At 35.6% G+C, this 23026-nt stretch overlaps 1 protein-coding gene across 10 annotated transcripts in view; it reads left to right on the top strand.

Annotated features, from left to right (window-relative positions):
* QKI (QKI, KH domain containing RNA binding) overlaps positions 1-21352 on the top strand; it is a 150812-nt gene extending 129460 nt beyond the window's left edge. Inside the window, exons 5-8 of one of the 10 annotated variants that reach the window (XR_002341609.1) lie at positions 6871-6958; positions 8320-8619; positions 9328-11448; positions 15380-21352. Coding sequence is in view for 9 of the 10 variants with exons in the window: in XM_021083688.1 (XP_020939347.1) it covers positions 6871-6958; positions 8320-8633; positions 10588-10671 (486 nt within the window). In the remaining variant the exon portion in view is untranslated. 10 annotated transcript variants of the gene reach the window in all.

The following is a 23026-nucleotide window of genomic DNA, read 5'->3' as shown; positions in this document are numbered from 1 at the left end:
GTCTGCGACCTACACCACAGCTCACAGCAATGCCAGATCCTTAACCCACTGAGTGAGGCCAGGGATCAAATCCACAACCTCATGGTTCCTAGTCAGATTCATTTCTGCTGCGCCACAATGGGAACTCCTGATACATCTTTTTGAGATTGAGTTTCTGTAACGATTCTGGGAATTTCTCTTATGTTCTGTTTGTGAACATCATTCCTTTAGTATTGGACATATTTAGCATAGTATCTACATCAAAGTAGGTGCTCACTAGCCTCTGTTAATTGAACATTGAAGAGTGGGAAAAGGAAGGAACATGGAATCAAGGAATCTTTAAATAATCCCAGAAACAGTTAGCAGATCTCCAGAGTCCACTTAGATTTTTGACACAGAATGAATTTCGTGACAAAAAGGAGAGGAAGATGGTGTGGCCATAAATGCCAGACTGGGAAATTCAGATTCTGTGAAGTAGTGATGGGAAGCCACTGCTTTATTGGGAAAACAGAAGCCATACTAGATATTTCAACAGAGAGAATTAATAAAGTACTTGGTTAAGTAAGTGTTGAGAACTGAACAAGGAGAAAGGAGATAGGGTGTAATACAGATTTAGAAACTCTAAGAAGCAGCTATTACACTATAAAAGAGAGAGATTGGTACTGTTACTAGATCTTAAACACTTTGAGAAAGTTCTCTGCAGAGGTAGCAACTCTGACAAATGACACCCCTTGGCTGATAATGGAAGCTCAGTAGCTCAAAAGAATGGATACTGTGGTTGTAGCTGGAGGATGAATTATTCAATGAAGCTGATTCTAGAAGTGCTGGGAAAGAAGTGTGGAAGCTGGAAACAGCGGCCTCTGGTCAGGTGCATAGCTGAGGACAGCTGGCACAGGAAGGAGCATTCCTCCTCCCCTCAGCCAGCTCTTCAGTCTTGCTTTAATGCCCCTCATGTATCTCACTTGTGAGCCTGACAGAATCAGCTGGCTTAGAAAACAGAACGAGATAGAGTCCTAGGCCCAGCGTTTGAAAGCACATAGCAGGTAAGTTTGGAACTTAATAATTGTTACATCATGGAGGATAATCTTCTGAAAATGGTGTAGGAGATAATTTTTCTACTAGCTTTTTATAGGATGAGTTGAAGTGAGTAGCCCTCATATTCAGCTGTCCCCTTGACATCTCCCCTGGGGTGTTAAAGATAAGCATTTCAAGCCTAATATTTCCAAAGCTTTCTCCATCCCCACCCAGGCTAGGAGTTGAACCCAAGCCACCGCAGTGACAACACCAGATCCTTAACCCGCTGAGCTGCACAGGAACACCCAAAACAAAACTTTTTATTACATATCCCTCAGCCTGTATCTTCTCATTAAATGGAGTCACTGTCTACTTTATTGCTTAATCCAAACACCTAAGCATTAGTCTTTAATGTCTTTTCTCTCACACCCTACATCCAGTAAGTCACCAGGTCTTGTCAAGTTGACTTAATTTTTTCATCTATGTTTTTACCTCCACCCCAGTCCAGTTCTTCTGTCACGTGGACTGGATTATAGCTGGTGACTGGTCTCTTTAAATGTACTTGAGCCCCCAGCAGTCCATTCACAAAACTCTGGCGTAAATGCCTTTAAAGACAGATGCTGTCATGTCACTGTCAGTATAAAATCCTCTATTAGATTTAAGTCAGTTAAATTCTTGGCCAGACTGTCTTTATTTGGCAGAGCGGATGCAGATGATGATTGGTATTAAAATTCCTTATAAACTTTAGTCACTCTTCTTTTCCTCTTTTTTTCTACTTTTTGTTCAGCCATTGCTCTTCAAGTGGATTAGGTCATGTGCTTTTTCTTTAATGCTTGGAAAACCTTTTATAGACATTGTTTCAAGTTTAGGGAAAAGTAAGAATCAGTTTTTTAGAAATGTATTGAACACGTACACGTTTTCAACGCATTGGAGGCTATTGGTTATTAGTTAATTTATGGCTATAAGTCATGTAAGAAATTTCCTTAAGCGCAAGGTATATTGGAGAGATGAGTTTTGACTAGTAAAACATTTGCAGATAGGGCTGCTTATATAAGTTGTTCATTGCCTTGAATGCTAAGCTGAAAGTCTGGACTTTTATTACAGGCAGTGGTTCAAATTATTATGCTAACTGACATTTTAATTACTTGGAAATATTTATACATTTGTTTTAGCTCTCTATTGTAATTAATTGCATTGTTGTGGGTTTAATATGTACTTTATAGATTTTAAAATACCAAATATGATTTTCTTTGTTTCTTACGTGAAGTCTTTGTTGAAATCAAAAGATACTTCCACTTAGAGTCACCATGAATGACGCTGGATATATTGTGGACTTTGGGTCAGGGACTCTGGTTTGAAAGCCAGTTTTGCATTGTGCCCTTGTGTGGTCTTGGATAAACTACCTAATAACCTAGCTGAGCTCAGGGGTAATAAAGTATCAGTGCTGTAGATCTGTTATGAAGCATTTATGTTTAGATGATGAAGCTCTAATATCTAATTTCAGTAAGGTAGAACAAGTATAAATTGTTCCGCTATAAAATATTAAAACCATGTTATTCTCATCTAATATTAACCATGACCTATTTCAATCACTTTAACATAGATGCTAAACATAGCTGATAACATAGCTGTATCTTACAGTAATATGTGCACAGATCCATAATCTGTATGTATCCCAATTGGAAACCCCAAATAGTTCGGAAAAGCGTGTTTATACTCTGTCTTCATCCCACTTAATGTTGGTATTTTTATGTTTGCTATAGGTTGGATCACTGAAGTGCACCAGGCCCACTGGGCATGTTATGTAATCATCAGTATATTATGTTCCTAGAAATTTGAAATATTCCCAAAGTACTTCCGATGTCACAGGTTTTAGATATAGGACAGTGGACCTGTAGAGAAGTTATTAAATGTTTGTTATGTTTTTAAACTTTTATATTTCAAAGACGAAGGTTTTATTTTTTATAATATTTGATAGTTTTTGCATAATGTTTTCCATACAAAATACATCTACCCCATAACACAGCAGTTCCAATTCTAGGTAACTATCTAAGAGAAATGAAAACTCATGTTCACCAAAAAAGCCTTGTACAAGAATTTTCCTTCCTTCCTCCGTCCCTTCCTACCTTCTGGTTTTTTTTTTTTTTTTTTTTTTTTTTTTTTTTTTGGAGGGTGGGTTGGCTATTCCTGCAGCATGTGGGAAGTTTCATGGGCTAGGGATCAAACTCATGCCACAGCAGCAACCTAGAGCCACTGGAGTGACAATGCCAGATTCTTAACCCATTGCACCACCAGGGAACTCCACAAGGACAAGGGACTTTGCTGAGTTGGTGGAAAAGTCCTGTCTTGATGTGCCTTCATCAGAACTGAGTGACTGTTGTCCTTGAGATCTTAGGATTTCACTGCGTGTCAGTTATACCTCAATTTTTAAAATACAGAGCCTACAGATACTTAAAGATATTAGAAGTTTTGAGGGTCCGGATGACCACTTGGCTTCAGCGTTGTAAAATAGCATTTTATGGCCATAGTTAGGTTGCTTAAGAACAGTTTCCTTTGTTATAAGTGGAAAAGTTCCATCTCCATAGAAGTGCTTGTCCCTCAGCAATGTTCTACAAAATAATTTTTGAAGGATGGATTCAAGATACCATATTTGAGAGAAGACAGGAGGTCAAGTAAACTCCAGTAAGAATCTTGGCTAGTAGAATCTCTAGAATCTCTGGACTGTAGAAAAAACTTAATAGTGACAACTTAAGAAACTAGCAGGCTTCCAAACTTAACGTTTGAAAAAGAAGTGTCACACACCTTCAGCAGTGTTGAGGCAGGTATATAGTGCCAAGTTTCATTGACAAAACCAGGACAAGATGGTTGAAAGAACCTCTTCTGTGTGACAGTAATTCTGTAATGAACTCTACCGTGTCTTTAGACGTGTAACATCATGCTCTGTGAGTGCAGAGAAGTAGCAGGAATAGTGAGGATGCAAGAGAGGAGCTCATTTCTGGAGTGAGACCAGCAGGTTCACATTCCAGCCTTGCCAACTAAATTCTCTGCTGGGCCATAATGTGTATAATGTGCCTGCCATAATATGGTATAATTCAGTGGACAAACCAGTATTCATAACTTGTAAGTCTCAGTGGCCACCAGTAATGTCATTATGGCTTACTTCACTGATACCAGCTAGTGAAAGTTGTGCTTTTTATCTCTGCTGATGTCATTAGATTAATTTTTCATTTCCTGCACCATGTAAAAGGCACACACAAGCACGTACATGCCCTTATGTTTACGCACCTATTTCTTCCATCATCTTTCCCTTTATCTTTCTCCCATGTTTGACACTGTATCACCAGCTAATGAGTGTGGTTAGTTTGTTATCCAAAAGAAGCAGTTCCATGAAAGCATGTGGTGTTCAAGCACCTCTTCTCTGTATAGCCCTGTGTACCAGGTATTGTGTCACCACATCACTTCTTTCATCTTGATTTTTTTTTCTTCTTACTCTTCTGACATTTTCAAATGAGCAGCACTTTATCACTGGAAGGTTACTGAAGGTATATCTATTGCTCTTCTTTCTATTTATATACAGTATCATTTATATACTTGTTTTGATATTGTTATATAGAGATTTAAATTTTGGTACTACTAGTTTTCAGTGAACAAGTTAAAGCAGTTTTATCATTATGGATTTCTGATTCTTCTCTCGAAATGTCAGTACTTTTATCTTTAGCAAGGAATTTCTATGTCTTTCAAGTAAATGATGTTAGGTTAGTTCATCCTTAAAATTCATCTTTGTATAAAGTCATAGGGATCAAGGAATAGTAATACCACAAGTATCTTCTCTATTTTCTGCTACTGCAAAGTAAGTTTCTGAAAAGTTGGCAGTGGCACATTAAATAAACATTGTCTTCATGATGTTTTCATTTTTCTGTAAAAAAATTCTTTGTGGTTTTTCTAAAAGCCCATTCAGCTGTTTTTATTATAAATGATAGTGCCCCATTTGCTGTTCAGGTGCCAGGGACAGAGTTTTGTGTCATAGAAGAGGAGGGCTGAGAAGCTTATTGCCTTGGCTCTCCTTTCTTGAATGAAGAAGGACCAACATTTGCATCAGAAAAATGTACCATTGGGTTACTTTCTTTTTAAATGTTAGGTCCTCAGCATTAGATAATACATAAATATGTGAGCAACACATAGTTCCATTTCTCCCACCATCTTCAGGGATGAACCTCATATTTCAGTGACTAAAGTTTAGACATTTGAGATTAGGAAATAAAGATTTCTTATAGCTGTCATTTAACAAATAAATCCAGGCAAATGACTTGGGAGGATGAGATGAGTGAAGAGATAGCAGTGATAAACAAGCAGTAGGCTCTGTTTGCTCAGTAGTAGCGATACACAACAGACTGTCTTTTGGGGCAGAAATAGTATGACCTAGGGATGGCCCTTTGAGAAGGCAGCATTTAGGTTGAAGTTGTAGGGATTAAGTAGGATTTGGAAAGAGTGAGGAGGCATAGAGTGGAGTGCAGAAAAGCGTACAGGATGGAGGAAATAGGAATATGACAGAGATAACAAGGAGTGATTTGGTTTGACTTATATGTGTAAAAAATAGTAGGAGATTAACTGGTTTAACTTGAGAAGATAATTTGGGGCCAGATCATAGGTAGCTTAAATGTATTATTATTTTTTTTAGATAGGAAGAGACCATGAAGGGTTTTGTGACATGAGAATATTAAGAAACATTAAGATGAAAGTTGTGTTTGGGGCAGTTAATCTGGCCACTATTCACAGATATTGGAGCAAGGGTGACAAGAGTAAATGGAGAGGGTGGGACAAACCCCAGGTAAGTGAAATGGCCAGACGTTTCAGTCATCAGACAGTCCTTGGGTTTTGCCTGTTGTCGTAGCATAATTACTAATAGTGCCCCTTTTTGCTATTACATTTTTCTTGGTTTGATCAGTACATCCCATGATGACCTTAAAGATGGATTTGCTTTAGAACTGATAGCACTTGGTAATTGAGAAGGGAGAAGGATGTTGGCATAAGAAACCAGAATATATTACACAAATTTTAGAAATTCTTAATGATTTCATTACATTTTCCTTTTTTGGAGAATTAAATAAACATTTCCGTACCTGAATACCACAACCAAATTTTACATGTTTAGGAGTTCCCCTTGAGGCTCAGTGGGTTAAGAACCCAAATAGTGTCTGTGAGGATGCAGGTTCAGTCCCTGGCCTTGCTCAGTGGATTAAGGATCCAGCATTGCCAAAAGCTGCAGTGTTGGTCACAGATGCAGCTCCGATCTGGCTATTGCCATGGCTGTGCCATAGACCATCAGTTGCAGTTCCAATTGGACGGACCCTAGCCTGGGAGCTTCTATATGCCATAGGTCTGGCCATAAAAAGAGTGAGATAGACAAATTTTACATGATTGAAGTCCCAGTTTTTGTTGCTTTTGGTTTTTTGTTTGTTTGTTTTTTGGTTTTTGTTTTTTAATGAATACATGTGAGTTTTGGCATCTTCAACAAAATGATAGGTGCTGTAGATACTATACTGTATTCATCTAACATTTTCATTCATTCCATTTAATAGCAAAGCTTTTTAGGAGAACATTAATAAATCAATGTTGCTTATGCAAGAAATGTCTGAATAGAAACATAACTAACTGGTGTCAGTCAAGAGTACCCTGTGTATCAGCATGCCATTAGAGTGGGCTTCAGCATGAAGTACCTTCTGGTTCCCTGATCTTTTTTTTTTTTTTTTTCCTCTGATTGAAACAGGTGGCTATAGTCATAGTTACATGATACCTATTTTAAAGTTTGTGTAGATATGGCTGTAATGTATATGGACCATTTCAAGTGCTTAATGCTTTTGTATTTTCCACGTGTAGGCAGAGGGAGAAGACAGCCTGAAGAAGATGCAGCTGATGGAGCTTGCGATTCTCAATGGCACCTACAGAGATGCCAACATTAAATCACGTAAGGATGATACTGAGGCCCAGGGCTACACACCGTCTCAGCTGTTTTGTCCACATACCTATCTCTTTATTGGCAGGACAATACATGAACAGTTAAAAGTGAAGAGTTGAATTAATTGTTATTTGATATGTGGCTAACTGTCCCATTTTTACTGCTTTCAAGAATTGAGGACTCTCTGTTTTATGCCAGCATGCTTAAGTTTTAAGTTTATAAACTTTTATTCTTTTGATGAAATTTCAACTTCTAAATTGAAGAGTTTCATAAAATTTTACTGTTAACTACAGATTTAAGACTTCCAACTTATTTCATTTATGCAAAGGACAGAAGTTTTTTGAAAACAATTTTTGAATAAAAGCTATTTTGGAATGTTATCTGAATGCAGTGATTCTTCTGTTGAATTCTGTTCTTTCACTTTGCTTGCATGTTTTTCCCTCTAGTAATTTTTTTCTCTATTGATTTCATATGTGAGTTCACAGAGAGCAGTATCTTAGATACTATTTTAATCCTGTTTTCCCCTTTATATGTATTTTGCATGCTTTCATAAACTATGAGGATTGCTTTTTCTATATTTAATGAAATAATGTGAAATTTATATTTTGAGGCAATCTAAGTTTTACATAGCATTCATATGAGTATGATAGCATTTAATTTTTTTTTTTTTTTTTTTTAAGAAATAGAATTTTAAAGGCATAGCCAACTCTACAAAATGTAGGCAACCTAGTGGGTTTAGAAGAGGTCACTTTTGCAAATGGTTGTCATTAATTTACTCACAAAAATGAGTATATCATTAACAATCATGTGTTTGGGAGTGCAGCATTTTTGTATTTTTTCCTGTGAAGGGACTTCCTACAGATACAGGAAATTAGTAACTGTTGGTTACTTGACTAACTTGATACAATGAAATTTATTCTTTCCTTAATTTGAAACTGAAGCTACCCTTTAGAAATGTATCAAAAAACTGTATTTCTGTGGACTCCAATTACAAAGTATTTTTTAACATCTTTTAATGCAGGTGTTTTCTTGTGCTTCTGCATGCACCTTTAGTCTCATGAGATCTTAAAAGCATAGATATATCAAATACATGAATTAAATATAACCTGTTTTAATGGTCTCATTCTTTTTTTCCCCCAGTGGCTTTTTAATTTTTGCACATTTATTCTTAATCACATTGGGAAAGGGGAAGCTGTTTGCATTTGATTGGTATGCTTTGGCATTTTTGTGTGATCAGTGCATGTACTAATGATTTCCTTTTATTTTTCTTCTTTTCTGCTTTTTCTTTTCTTTTTCCTACTTCCCTCTCATTTTTCATATTTTACACTGCTATCTCTGTACTTCCTTCTAAATTTCTTTGCTTACTGTAGCAGCCCTTGCCTTTTCTCTTGCAGCAACAGCCCAGGCTGCTCCAAGGATTATTACTGGGCCTGCGCCTGTTCTCCCACCAGCTGCCCTGCGCACTCCTACGCCAGCTGGCCCTACCATAATGCCTTTGATCAGACAGATACAGACCGCTGTCATGCCAAACGGAACTCCTCACCCAACTGCTGCAATAGTTCCTCCAGGGCCCGAAGCTGGTTTAATCTACACACCCTATGAATACCCCTACACGTTGGCACCAGCTACATCAATCCTTGAGTACCCTATTGAACCTAGCGGTGTATTAGGTAAGTTCTTCTCCGTATGTGGTGAACATTTTTCTTCATGACTTTTGCTGCCCCAGACTTGAAACGATTGCATCCATTTCAGAGAGGCAAGACAAGTTTCCATTGGGAAAAACTGTAAACCAAATTTTATTTTATTTCAGCCTCTTTGTAAGAGTTCTCCCTTAAAATAATTGTACCTTAGATTTATTTAGATTGACTTTGGTAACTGAAATTCACTGGGATGGGTTAAATTTACTAAACATTTTAAACAGAGAGTACGTTTCATATTTGACATCACTCGGGTTGTTCTGAGTTTTAGATCCTACCTCAGCCTATCCCCATCATCAGCTTCAGCACCCAGAGTTTTTAGGTTCCTTTGGCTCAGAGACGTATTTAATTGTTGGCTAAATTTTAAATTTCTTTGTGAAAGTGCTTTAAGATCTTTTTAAAACTGATATTACTATGTGTGGTTTTCTTATATTTGTGATCACTTTAAATATGAAAGGGATCAGGTGAATAGTTGCGTTCTTCATGTTTTTTTCAGTTTTTCTCTTTTGAAGTCCTTGTTAATATTAAACGTAAGAGATCATCTTAATTTTAATAATGCAGTATGGAATTGATAAGTACACATTTGAGGCAAAAATTAAGATCATACTATAAACGCTCGGTTTTACATGAACAAAAAGTGGTGTGCTTGAAAAAGACATTACTGATGCCTTTTTTTTATAGAGTGGATTGAAATGCCAGTCATGCCTGATATTTCAGCCCATTGACTTGCTGGATGAAGGACTAGAGTACAGCAGCTGTGCTAACGCGACCCGTCCATGTGGGACAGACTGTTCCCGGGCTGCCCTTGTTTTACCAGACAAAATTTGAATTCTTTTTTCTTGAATTGTGTATGACCTTGGTGCTGCGTGCATGCTGTTGACTTTTAGGACTTCGATCTTTCAAGGTTTTTTTTTCCAGCATTAATACTGATTTATAAAAATTTGAAAGTCTTTAATGAACCCGGACACTAAGATTTAAACTTGAAAATTCGTTGTTCAATTAAAGAAAGCCACAATGCTCTGTATGTTATCTGTGTGTGTGCATGCACTCAGGTGCCTTCTGTTTCATGAGCAAATACATTTTACTGTACATGTTTTCCGTTTCTCGCTAAATCATTGTATAAAGTATTGTAGGTCAGAATTATACTTTAGAACTGTTTATGAGGGCTTGTTTCTGTTGCACATTTCTTGAAGCATTTTTAAAATAACATGTAACCTGTAACCCGTTTACGTTTTCCTTTCTGTTAACTCTTGTCCTGTGGCCCCATGCCTGCTCCTTTCCCCCGAGCTCCTCTCTGCTGCACGCACAGCGTCTGTTCGAGGAGTTTGACTGTTGCTTCCTGCAGGGCTGGCACTCATAGCCACCAGCTGCTGTTCCAGCACTCAATGCAAGATCTCACTGATTTTGCCTCATGGAATTATACTTACATAAGATTAGTCTATCTGAAATGAAAAAGGGGTGATGGACCAGTTTACTGCTTAGAAACAGCAAGAGGCACTGCAGTAAAATTTTGTTTCTCATTTTTAAAGCAATGTGGTGTTTGTTGTGTCGGAAAATTTTTATTTATAATACTTGTTAGACTGACAAAATTAAAAGCAAAATATACAGATACCTAATTGGCATTCATAAGATGAATAATAATGAGTACTAAATGACAAAATTCCATTGTCAGTTTTATTACTCGCTTTGCCACCTAAGCAGTAAAACATGATATTGACCAGTTGGAGAACTGAGAAAATTATTTCAAATTGCTACATTATAATAAATTTGCACACAGATAACATGCATGCTGTATATGAAGTCTTACATCATATTATTTTAAAATAAGCAGTGCCCTTCAAAACAGATGCAGACATGTGTGTTGGTGGTAGTGAGGAGATTGATATTAGCATCAAATCTTCATTGATGACTAATTTTTAATTCCCTTCCTTTTATCTTTAGGTATGGCTTTCCCAACGAAAGGCTAAGAATTCAAGAACGGTCTTAACTGAACCCTCATCAGATCTGAATTTAACAAATGCTTAGTCTCAGCAGCCTCCGGGGGGGTGGGAGGGAAGCTTAGCCTAGCAGTCAGTGACTTACTTGCACTTTTTGCACACTGATAGAAAGCAAAAGTCTGGTATTAATTGGTTTAGTCAGTAATCTCCCAAGTAGTGGTAATTTATAAAGGAGTGTATAGTAGTGTACTGACTGCTAAGTGTACTATACTGTTTGCTTTACTAATCACCTAATTCATTGCAGTTCATACTTAGTGACTCAAAGTTTAGAACCACAATCTGTAGGCTTTAAGAATTGCTTTTAAACCTTTTTAAGTGATAAACTCTGGAAGTGGTCTTAAGGTTAGCAAATAATTATCAGTATTAAACATGGCATTATTTAATTAGTCCTGCTGCAAGAAAGGCACTTCAGTGAATATGTGACTAGTAAAGCTTGACTATGTTTGGATCTAATAGAGTTCATGAAATCTGTAACTTGGGATTGTAAATGAATGGATAAAATAGGTTAAGGCCAAGATGTTTGAAATGAATGCAATATTAATAGATGCATATATACGCAACATATTATGGTTAATTTTAAAACTACTGTGCCTTAACGTGTTTCCTAAAACAAAACTTTTGTAGTAAATGAACATTTGAAATCCATTTTGATAAACCTACTGTTAATGTTTGTTTTCTTTTCCCTTGTGAATGTTTTCTAACTTTGTCTTGGTAATTGCAATTTAACTAGGTGCGGTGGCTACTAAAGTTCGAAGGCACGATATGCGTGTCCATCCTTACCAAAGGATTGTGACCGCAGACCGAGGTTAGTTTAGTTCTGCAGTTCTTGTTTATGAGAAATGCTTTGGGTGTCCATAAAATTTGCAACACCACACCTGACGGAAAAATATTACTGCTTACCTGCACACCATTTCTTAACCTTTTCTAAATTAATTTGTAATAATTGACAGATTTAAGGGTTGGGATTTGGGGGTGTGGTTTTTTTTTCCCTCCATCTTTTAACTTATTCTATATTAGTATGTACAATGATTTATTTCTACTAAAATATAAATTAGTCCATTTGGGGAGCTATTCAATTTTGATGTTGCCTTAGTTATTTTTCAATAATAATTTTGGCTAAAATTTACCTTTTAATTGTTCTGAAATTTGGGGTTGGTTTTGCAAAATGAACTAAGAGGATGGTGCTTTAATGAGAGAAGTAAAGAAATATATGCCTCCTATGTCCTTTTGGAGAAAACTGAAGATTTAGTTTCCATTTTCCTTTCTAGTAAGACACTTGAACCACTTTATACACATGAGGATATACATGTCAAGTACTTAGCTGAAATAACAACAGAGTAAGGACTGTGAAGGTATCTTTAATTCAGTTGGATGTTTTTTTTTTAAATCAGAAAAATCAATTCCCTTAGATTTTCTTACCAAAATGGATCCTTTGATTTTTGTCATTTGCTGCTAAAATATATTAACTGAAGGTAAACTGTCTCTTCAAGTTCTGTGGTGACATGAATCCAGCTGTTTGAAAATCCTTTTTGACTAGCCTGTGACTGGAAAATAAGTCTTCATTTTTCTCCTTTTCACCATTTGTAATTTTTGTTCTATATATGCCCTTGGACCCTTTTATAAAGTTATTTATGTTTATTGAGGAGTGATGGTTTCGGTTTATTGACATTGTTTTCTAAGCTTGTCTTTATAAGAAAGGAATCCAGAGCAAGATAGAAAGGATTTTTTAATAAGCTTCTGTTATGGCACATTTATTACCTACTAGTTAACTTGATCAAAGTGTGTATCTAATATTAGTGGGGGAAAGTGATGTATTTACACTCTAGTCCTATATTTTCTATGAAATTATGAAAGACCTACCTGTTTCACCTTGAATGCGCATGATAAATATTGGACACAGCTATCGTCCACATCAGGATAAAATACCTTTCCAAACACAATGGTATTTATTTGGCTTCATACATAAAGAATTTGACAACTGCAACCTAATAACATATATTACTTGTGATGATTCAGGAAACAGACCCCCAAGCTCAATTTTGATCTATGAAGATAACATACCTTACAAGTGTGTCATGCACAAGCATGCACACCATCCTTCTTGCATCAGAAAAAGTCTCCTGGTGAAGGGAGAAATTTAAAAAAATAAATTTGTTTTTAAGCAACTTTTGATTAAGGAAACTAAATAATCCCATGAACAATTTGATGCCTTTTTTTCCCTACATTGTTCATGTCTGAAACAGTTCTAAAGAGTATGTTAAAGTAGTCTGTTCCTCTTTCCCTGGGTGCCCCTTTTAAGAAATTTCCTCTAATGTTGTTTTAACACAGTAAGTATTGGTCTGCTCAATACTCCAGTGCCTTGAGATAGGAAGATTTTGCTGTATTTGGAAATGATAGCACATTCCATGTGTGGCTCTTGTGTAGTTATATGTGTTTTGATTAGTCCTGTCAGTTTTTATTCAGAATGCAATGTCAGCAAACCGAAATGCTACTTTTTTTTTTTTTTTTTTTTTTTTAAATAACAGAATACTCGTGTACTGCTGTTCTATCACTGTATGCACTCATTGGGTCTAAGGGAGATGTCTGAAATCCTTCACTTAAATTATTTTATGATACTACTGTTTTCTCTATTTTTGAGGTTTTTTAATTATTATTTTTTAATCTTTTGAAGGGAAGATTAATATAAGCATTCGTTTAATGCAAGAAAACTCAGCCCTTGGATATATAACCATGTAATTCAATATGAGCATTTAGAGTTCTGCGTGGTTGACAGATACCTAGTTCTTTACTAAAAGTAAACCCATCTCTACACATATTTCAAAACTGAATTTGAAACCTATAAAAGACCAACTGACTTTTTAGTTGTAATGAACCATAAGTGATTTTGCACGGTTGACACACCTGTGTGTACTGTAGGAGGCCAGGACTTGGCAGAGGAAATATTCTCGGTTTACTGGTATATATATATAAATGGTAGTTTGCTTTGTTTATATATTCCACTCTCAAAAAAAAAAAATCAGCATTTTTCTAAACAATGATTTTACAAAAACCATCATTTACATATTTGTATAAGAAACTTAATACAATTTTAATCAAAATTTTAAGTAATTTCAAAAATGCTTTAAGATGCTATATTTCTGGAGTACCTATGAAGTGGATGACTACATCATGTTAAATATTTATTTTCTTTTTTGATTTTGGAATAGCAGTTTTATTTTAAATAAAATTCCACTTATTTTTAAGAAATTCAGGGAAGATTTGGTCCCACTGAAGATGCAGTATTTTTGTAGTATTTATAAGCTGTCCTAAATGATAGACTATAGAAAGCATTTTTGCTGTATGAAGGTAAGCCAGCCCATTCTATAGGTCGTTTAAACTCGAAACGTTTCACCCACTGGGTTTTGATTTGTGAAGTGGCATGGAATCTACCTTTGCACTGAATATCTTTTCATTCATATCTCCTCTGCCTTAGTCACAGTGGCAACAGTACAGAAAATTCTATCAAACCTCAGAATATAGTAGAAATAATTAAGCTGTTGAATGAGTCTTAAAAAATCATACTACTGTTAAGTGGACCAAGTTTGGTGAAGCAGAATGAGACAGAGGTTGATTAAGGAAGGAACAACTCAAGGATATTGGGAACGATAACTTTTCCACTTGAGAACTACTTTTATGTTTTACTGTAATTTTAAAAAAAAATTTTTTTTTCTGTTTGTTATTTTGCAAAAGAAAATAGTATTTACAGGTGGCTTCTTTTAAAATATAAAATATAAAGCAGGAATGTATATGAAATGTCAGATTTTATTGTATTTGCAGAGTATTAGCTTTGAAATTGAATAAAGAAAGCTGTTTGTAGTTTTAAAATGCCTTATTGGTATCAATTAGAAATTTCTTCTATTTTTTGATGTACTTAGAGCTTTTTGAGTATAGAATTTTAAATGGCAGGATTTTACAGTGTTTACATGCAAGTGCATTTTATAAGTGTTCTATATGTGTAAAATAGTATTTTCAACTGGAAAGTCTTGGCTAGTGCAGAAGGCCTGGCCTTTTTCTGGTTCCCATGATGTTGCCTACACTGCTAGACTACAGTTTAGTATTGCTTTGTATCATGAGGCCAAGAAATTCCCTGTTGTTTGTAAATAGAATAATTGAAAAAGCAATAAACATTTATTGAACAAAAGAAACCTTGTTTGGCCCAGAGTTTATGTTGAACCAAATTATTCATAGAAATTTAAATTTCTCTAGATTCATTTCTGTTAATCATCAGTTATTAATAATCACATCCATCATTAATAGTTGCTTTAATGCTTGCATCTGAGAGAATACTAATGCTTAATAGCAGTCAGATACTGATAACTGCACTGACTGTTTCAAAATTCTGTATACCAAACCTATTCATTGTTGTTGTTTTCCAATTTCCTTCATTGACTGCTACTAACTATTAGTTGTTAGTTGTTATTTTATTTCTATTTTTTCTTGTTAACAGTTTTTTTTTTTTTTTTTGTGGGAGTGGGCTTTCCTTCATTTGTTCAAATCATGATATAAAATTGTCATGATTTTTATTGTATTCTGTAGATGGTGTCAATCAGTTTGTCAGAATTAAACATGCTTTTTTTTATTAGTTGTGATTAGTTTTTCATGTTGTCATTAAGCCGTCACTAGCTGAAACTAATCTCTTCTCTATCTTTTCTTTTCTTTTTTTTTTTTTGTTTTGTTTTTTGTTCCTAACCACCCAGCCGCCACCGGCAACTAACCTATGACCTTCTGACCTCTGAACTCTTCACCCAATGATGACCTGACCATGCCTGCCTGCTGATCAGTTAACTGGTAATCGCCTTTGCTTGCCTGTCGTCAGTGCAGCGAGCTGAGGCACTTGTCCGTTCGTCTTACCATCTAACCAAACAAAAGACAAAGAAATTGTTGTCCTCCAACTCAGCTTTTGTTTGTTTTTTTTGTTTTGTTTTTTTTTTGTTTTGTTTTTTTCCTTTTCTGTTTGGGTGAAAGTGGTTCTAGAACCTGCACTGAATAGTAGTAAAGCAATAAGGCCCAATTCATCCCACAGCACTGATCATCTTTTAATGTCCCACCCTAAGCGAACGGTAAGAAGGCCTCACTTCAGAAGGGGAGACAGATGGCCCTTAACTACTCAATGACAGAGGCAGTTACTGTGAGAGACTTCTAGGAATCTTTCTTCTCATAGCGAGTCAAAGCTCTCTGAATGTACTGTGTGATGATACATCATGCATGAACCTTTGGTCAGGGATGTCATTGGTGAAGTGATTTCAAAAAGTATTCAAAATTTGATATGCTGTTTAGTCACTACAGTGCCCTCAAAGGGCAGAAGTTGCAGCCTTTTTTATATTGCCTGCCAAAATTTGAAGTATTAGAAGTGTGCCATGAGAGAAAAACTTAACAAGGAATTTTGAAAAGTAATGCAAAGAACAGAACTGCAACACTATTTTTAAAATAATAAATATCTGAGTTAAAATTACTGAACCTTTATTTTACACCTCCTTTAAAAAATATACGAGAACAAGGTACATGCATTATGTGTCACATTACTGGGCAAACTGTTCAAATATTTTTTTTAAACCTCCCTGTATAGAAAAAAATCATTAAGGATGTAAAAGCCATGCTTGCCTATTTGCTGTATACATGTAATGAAATTGTAGATAAAGTGTAGTGCATTGAAACAAATGAACAAAAAGTAGATACTTTTACTATACAAGGGTGCTGGTGCAGAAAAAATATATATATTTTTGGAAATGTAGCATTTTATACTTTCAAGTGTTATAAAAAAAAAAAGAAAAAGAACAAAGAAACCCTTTATTTCATTAAATGATTTTTTCTGGTGGTTGTCAAGAAACAAAAGACCAAAAGAGCCTTTTTGTCTTTCTTTTTTATTTTTTAAGTATTGGAATAAGTCTAAAGAAAAGAAAGTGCCTTATTTTCCTTCATGGTCATTTAGTCAAGTGTTTGTAAGATCAGCTCCTCCCTCAGAATACAAGTTAATGCATGTTACTCAGTCGCCCAGTATGTGAAAGAAGATAAGAGGGGAGACAAATGAGTTGATGGTTTGAATTATATGATTTTTGCCACGTTACCTTGATATAAATTTGCCAAATCTGATACTGTGAAAAAACTCGATAACTTCTTTTGTAATGCCCAACAAGTTTTAAAATATTCTTTTAAAATCATAATTGCTTTTGATTATTTCAGTATTTAATGTTAGCCCAAAGAATTCTGACATAAAAATTATGTATGATCTGAACATCAGTTTACAGACAAAATTAGGGCTTCTGTTTTATTCAAGGGGGGTGTGGGTTTGCTGGATTTTTTTCTTATAAATCGGCAGTAATAGTATACCTATAGTGATCTTTTTCACGAATTGAATATTTGTGATTTTCATTCTGGAAAACAAATGTTTTTAGCGACCTAAGCCACCCCCCCACCACACCCCCCCTTGACTTTAAAAGAATGTGAAAGACTAGCATCATTGTGCATGTAAATATACTCAACTACATGTGATTTTTAAACTTCCAATTTCTTTGGAGTTCAGTTAGTTTTGTAGTTGAAGTGATGTGTGCACAAAACTTCCATCTAACTCTCAAGTGGTCATTAACTGCTCAGTACCAGATGTGGCAAATAGCAAGGGGCAGTGGATCCCCAGCTCATCAGCTCCTCCCTCTTAACACCTTCACAGCTTCACAAAGGTCAGCAGTAAGCTCAGTAAGCACCTTCACGGTGACCTCTTCATCATCTTGTCTCACTCGGAAATCGTTTTCAGTTTATTTACTATGCAATAGACATTCATTGTTTCGTATTCAGCTAGCTTTGGTTTAATGCGCCACTGCTTTGTCTTTCTGTTACATATACAGTTGTTTTGATTTATTTACAATATATGCTGTGCCATTTTGATTTTTACTTTGGTTGGTTGAATAAATTTGCGACACTCAAAACACTTGAGGTGGTAGTTTAAAAAAGATACCAGTATTTGATCCAGTTTCATCTCAGCTATGTTATACCTGGACATTTTAGATGTTTATCAAAGGTCTTTTATGGGGAAGAAAGTAAATGTATGAAATAAATGTGTGACATTTATGAGTAATGTTGGCTCTGAACAAACTTTTGAAAACTTAGTTGACAAAATTTTGGATCAACTGAAAAAAAAGCATGACTTTTGAAATCTCTGAATGCCTTGGTTCTCAGTATTATCATACTTTATTGAATTTATTTCTTATTAAAATACGTAGTTTTTAAGACTTTTTTTCTGACAGTATTATGTAATTTTTTAGCGCGGGTAGATGGGAGTGTCGCTTGTATGTTACCGTACAGCTGACATGTATTTTTGTCTATTCTTTATTATCTTAGTAGTTTCATGCTATGTATGTACCATAACCAACCTATTGCCTATGAGAAACATGTAAGATAATGTATTTACAGCCATTGTTACAAGTTTATAATGTATTTTTCTATCTTGTTTTATATGTATGTTATATAACATTCAAAAAGAATTTTTTTCTTGATTGAGAAAAGGATACAAGATGCAAAATCCACAATTTTGATAACTGAAAATTGCCAATTGTTTTGCAGTACTTTATTATATTGGGTGTCTTGTCTTTCTTGGGCTTTTAGTTAGCTAATGAATGAGTACATTAGACACTTTTGGGTTTTAGTTGGGATTTTACATAGCTTGCATTTTAATTCTTTGGTTCTTTGCTGTTTCTATTAACCCATAGCATTATTTTAATAAATGTTATAATACCAACCTACTAACTCCGGACTATGTCTGTTTATTAACCTTTACGTGTTTAATTAAAATAAACAAATAAAGACAAAAGAATGTAAAGTCTTGAATTACTGGACTAACCCTGAAGAACGTGACCACAGATAACATAGCGTGACTTGTTTTTATGTTGTTTGTCAGCTGACAATTCCGCACACTACTGTTAAAATGGCCTTTTACCTTGGGGGGTAGGTGCCAGGAGAGACGGGAACAAAGTAGTGTTGGTTTGAGGCACTATTCTGGTCTTGCCACTTGGCTTTCAACCTCTGCATTACTAATTCCACACTTTCTTATTTCTCCTTCTCCAAAATAATCACTCTCTGCTCACAGCATAAAGAGTATAAAGGGATTCATTGTAATGATATGCCCGAAAAACCAGTTTGATTCTTTGTTGAACCATTTTTCAAAATTTCTGTTAAGTAGATAATTTTATGCTCACATTATAAATCAAAGAATCTGTTGAGGTTTTACCTTTATTCAGATTTGTGTTTTAATTGGATGTTTTTCCTTAAAAAGTTTTGAACTGTTTTAGCCAGCTGTTCCTGTTGGGCGGGGGGGTGGGGGCTAAACATAGGTCAAGGCAAGGGTGGAGTGGCTCTTGTCTCAGGACAGTCCAAAGCAAGCTGTCCATGAGGATGACACACCCACCTTTCCTCGTGTCCCCCTCACAAGACAGCAGACAGCATTACTGAGCATCTTCCTCACCCCCCAAATACAACCAATCAGAAAACTACATTATTACACAAAGAAGAATGCTGGCATTTGAAAAGTTACATACCATTAATTGTTGGCATGCAAGTGAATTTAAGAAGATTCATTAAATATCTTCATGCTTTTCCTGGCTGCAAGCTAGGTAAACTGACCTCCACTTATCGGTTCTTTAATTTCTTAACTCTTGAGGTGCATTTCTGTTTCACAGACATTGGCAGTTCCCTTTTCTGTGAAATAGTTCTCCTGGATAGTAATTCTCAGGATGAATTTCTGCATTTGTAAATAATGCCTTATTTTTGTAAATTACATTTTATTTATTTTAAAGTTTAAAAATTGGGGCTGAAATGAGTCACATGTTATAGAAAACATAACTACACCAATATGCTATTAACCAGACTGTCAAAGAATTCTTATAGTACATACACATATATAAAATACATAGAATAGTGATAGCGTCTAATTTAATCGTAACTGAGATGGTTCTTTGGATCAAACAAATACAGTGTTTCTCCATTAGGGAAGGGGGCAATGTGTTATTGTTAGGTAGCAGGAGCTTTAAGATGATACTATCTCTAAAGGTTCACATTGCCTGTTAATGTTACAGTTAATATTTTTCTGTAAAAATCTGAAGCTGTCTGTCGCGCTGCTAATACGTAAGTCATCAGGGTACCGTGTCACTGAAATTGATGAGGAATTTCTATGCAATTTACTCCACATTTTCTGAAGCCTATGAATGCAGTCTCATCTCATTTTCAGTTCAGGGTACTCTTGTGTATAATTATATCATATTGCCACCTTTTATGTTGGAAAAGTCTATTTTTAAAAGGTGAAAACAACATTACGAATCCCTTTTTTATGGAGGCTCTAATCGTATTAAACATGAAATCACCAAATTGTTACAAGAATCAGTTTACTGTTTATACTACTAGTATTTGACAAAGCAATTGAAACTAAGGCTTTCAGTCGAGAAGTTGATGGAATTAATGCACTCTGTAGTCAAGCATTTTTTTCTTAGGCAAAATGTTTGGGGAAATGTGGCATGAAAGTAGATACTCGCATCGGCCCTTGTGGAGGCAGTAGGAGTACCCTAAAGCCAAGACGTGCACGTGTTTACGCAAAATAGAAGGTTAAGCTTTCCAAATACATACTGTATAAATACGAAGGATCTAAATTTTCTAGTGCACCAAAAGCAGGTTTAATTTAAATTGCTCATTACCAAATCCAGAGTCTACCAGCTAACACTTACATAACTTATGTATGACAGTCCAAGGTTTCTCCAGTTTTGTTTTTTTGGAGCGGGGGTTGTTTGCATTTTGGAATAAGATATCATTATTTCTTGATAACAGCTATTGTATTTTCAAGTGATTTTTAATAGAATAAAATGTATTATTAAATTATAATCCACTATTAGCAAAAATTACTCAAAACTTTTTGGACTTACAAACTTTCTTAAGTACATAAGGTAATTTCTAAACATTGTCACATATTTAATACCTTTATTTAAAATGGAAAAATTAATTCATTTTGTAGACTACATTTAGCAATAGTCATATGGTACATGTGTGATTTTTTTTATCTGTGGTTTCTTTAATAATTATCTAAATTGAAATGCCTTTGCTATGAAAAGAGTTAAAATTATAGACATACCTGGTACTCAATGCTGAATCAAACTGGTTCACCTAGGCGTAGTACTCTCCTTTCTGTATTTCGCTGCACTAATTGCAGGGGGTGGGAGAGAAGGAAGAAGAATTAATTCACAGTAGAAGTGGATGGTAGGTGCGGCACAGAGCAACACAATGTTGATGTCTCATTGCTTATGATTTTGCTGTCCCTTCTTGGGAAAAGATACCACATTGGAAAAACACAGCTCCCGGGGTAAAAAATTATATCTTTAAAAAATGCTATTATTGAGAAATTTTGATTACCAAATACATCTTTTATGGCTTATATTGTAGAAGTGTATATAAAAACGTTTAGTTTTCCTCGTGGAAATTGTGTATGTAGAGAAAAGTTGGAATAGCTCTCCCCAAATCATATGTGAATGGAGAACCACGTACGACTGTACATGACGTGCAATAAACCAGCTGGAAAAAGTGCATGTGCTTCATCCTCTTCCAGGCAACTGTGGCTGAAAATGCTGCCTATTGCCCCTCCCCTGAAAAAGCCACATGTGTGTAAATGTCAGAATAAAGAATGCACATTTCATTTTTAATTTACTGGTGCTTTTAACACTATTTAAAAGAAAACATAAGACTGACATTTCCGGAGCTCTAATTCACTTCACTAGAAGCTGATCAAAACACGTCCCGATTTCAGTGATGAGAAAAGGAGATCAGTGAACAGGCACACGACCGCATTTCTCAGCTGGATGTGCACCCAGGTGTGCTGACCAAACTGTGGTCCTCGACCTCCAAGTTTTAGGACTCCCTTGCACCTTAAATTTCCCAGGCCTTGTTTATTATAAAGTCTCCCATGTTTCTTTTTCTCCTTTCTGATCACTCACTAGGACCTTCATTTTCCTCGGCAGTATCCTCTCCACAGACCTCTAAAAGCCGCTGACAGGTGGGACCTAGAGCACAGGGCACAAACCAGCAGCCCCCAGGTGGTGTCTGGCTTGGCCTATCTATACCATGTTGCGGTTGCTTTAATTACCTGCCAGCATTTAAAGTCTTCATAGCAGGCTTTAAAACACCTCTTCACAAAGTCTGCACTTCTTCAAAGAACAAATTATCTAGAAAACTGGAGCCTACATGCACCATCGGCTGAAAGTGAACATTATCCTTTTTAAACCGAGTGCCACCCACTTGGGCTTTGCCCCCAGTATCACATCCGGACTCTTGATTTCCTTACTCCGATTTAGTTTAATTTTTTCCTCACCTCTCTGGTTCCTGCAGGCATCTGTGCTGGCCTCTCCAGGTACAGAACAGTAGTTTTGACTCTCCAAACACCAAACTAGCTTCTCAAATGGTAAAACGGGGTTTAGCGTTTTTCCTCCTGGAAAATGTCATTTTTTATCATTATCTGCTACCTCTTTATGTGACTCTTTATGGTCTTGTTAGAAAGCAGTTAAGCTCACTGAACATTTAAAAAATACCCACATTTAAAAGAAAATATTAGTGATAGTTGGGAATCATGTTTTTCCAGAAAAAGTATATTAAAATTACACTCTCCAGTTAAGTACTATTTTGTGACGTATGTAGAGAGAGAAGAGCCCATCAAACAAGTGCTTGTTTCTATGTACTATATACAGAGCAGTTCCAGTGTCAGCATCTCAAAATTAGGATGAAAATTTTACTGCGGTCCTGTTTTCTTAATGAGTGCTCTAGTTTACTTAATGGAATACTAAGAAAAATTAGGGGGACGTGATTAAAAGTAAAATACTAGAAAACATTTGCAAATGAACCCACAAGTATCTTCTTGCAGAAGTGTTTGGAGTTGATACTAACATAAACTTCTATAATCATTTAACTTAAAACTTCTATCAAGGTAAGAAAAAAAGTACCTGGCTCTGCTCAAAACGTGAATTTTAAAACCTGCTCTTCTAAGTGATTTAGCCTATGAAATTAGAATAGACTGATAGTGCACGTGGAAAGTTGCCTTGGATACTTTTAAATTATATTAATGATGCTTTTGCCCACAGTTTTCTCACTGAGGTAAAAGAATATAGAAAAACTGTTCAAAGGTTAAATTTATTCTAGATTTCTAGATGGTGGGAAAACGGAACACCTGAAGTTAGTGGGTGAAGCACTTTATATGTGAAAACACTGAAGCTAAGACTCTGAGAAGCTAAGGTCTAAATTGGTATACTAGGGAAGAAAACTAGATTAACAAGTCCAATGTACAAATGCCCCACCCTAAACTATTATTCAAGCATCAGTTTGGGGGT

This window comes from Sus scrofa, chromosome 1, assembly GCF_000003025.6.
Source record: "Sus scrofa isolate TJ Tabasco breed Duroc chromosome 1, Sscrofa11.1, whole genome shotgun sequence".
Taxonomy (NCBI): Eukaryota; Metazoa; Chordata; class Mammalia; order Artiodactyla; family Suidae; genus Sus; species Sus scrofa.
This window is presented reverse-complemented; position numbering and strand designations above follow the sequence as displayed.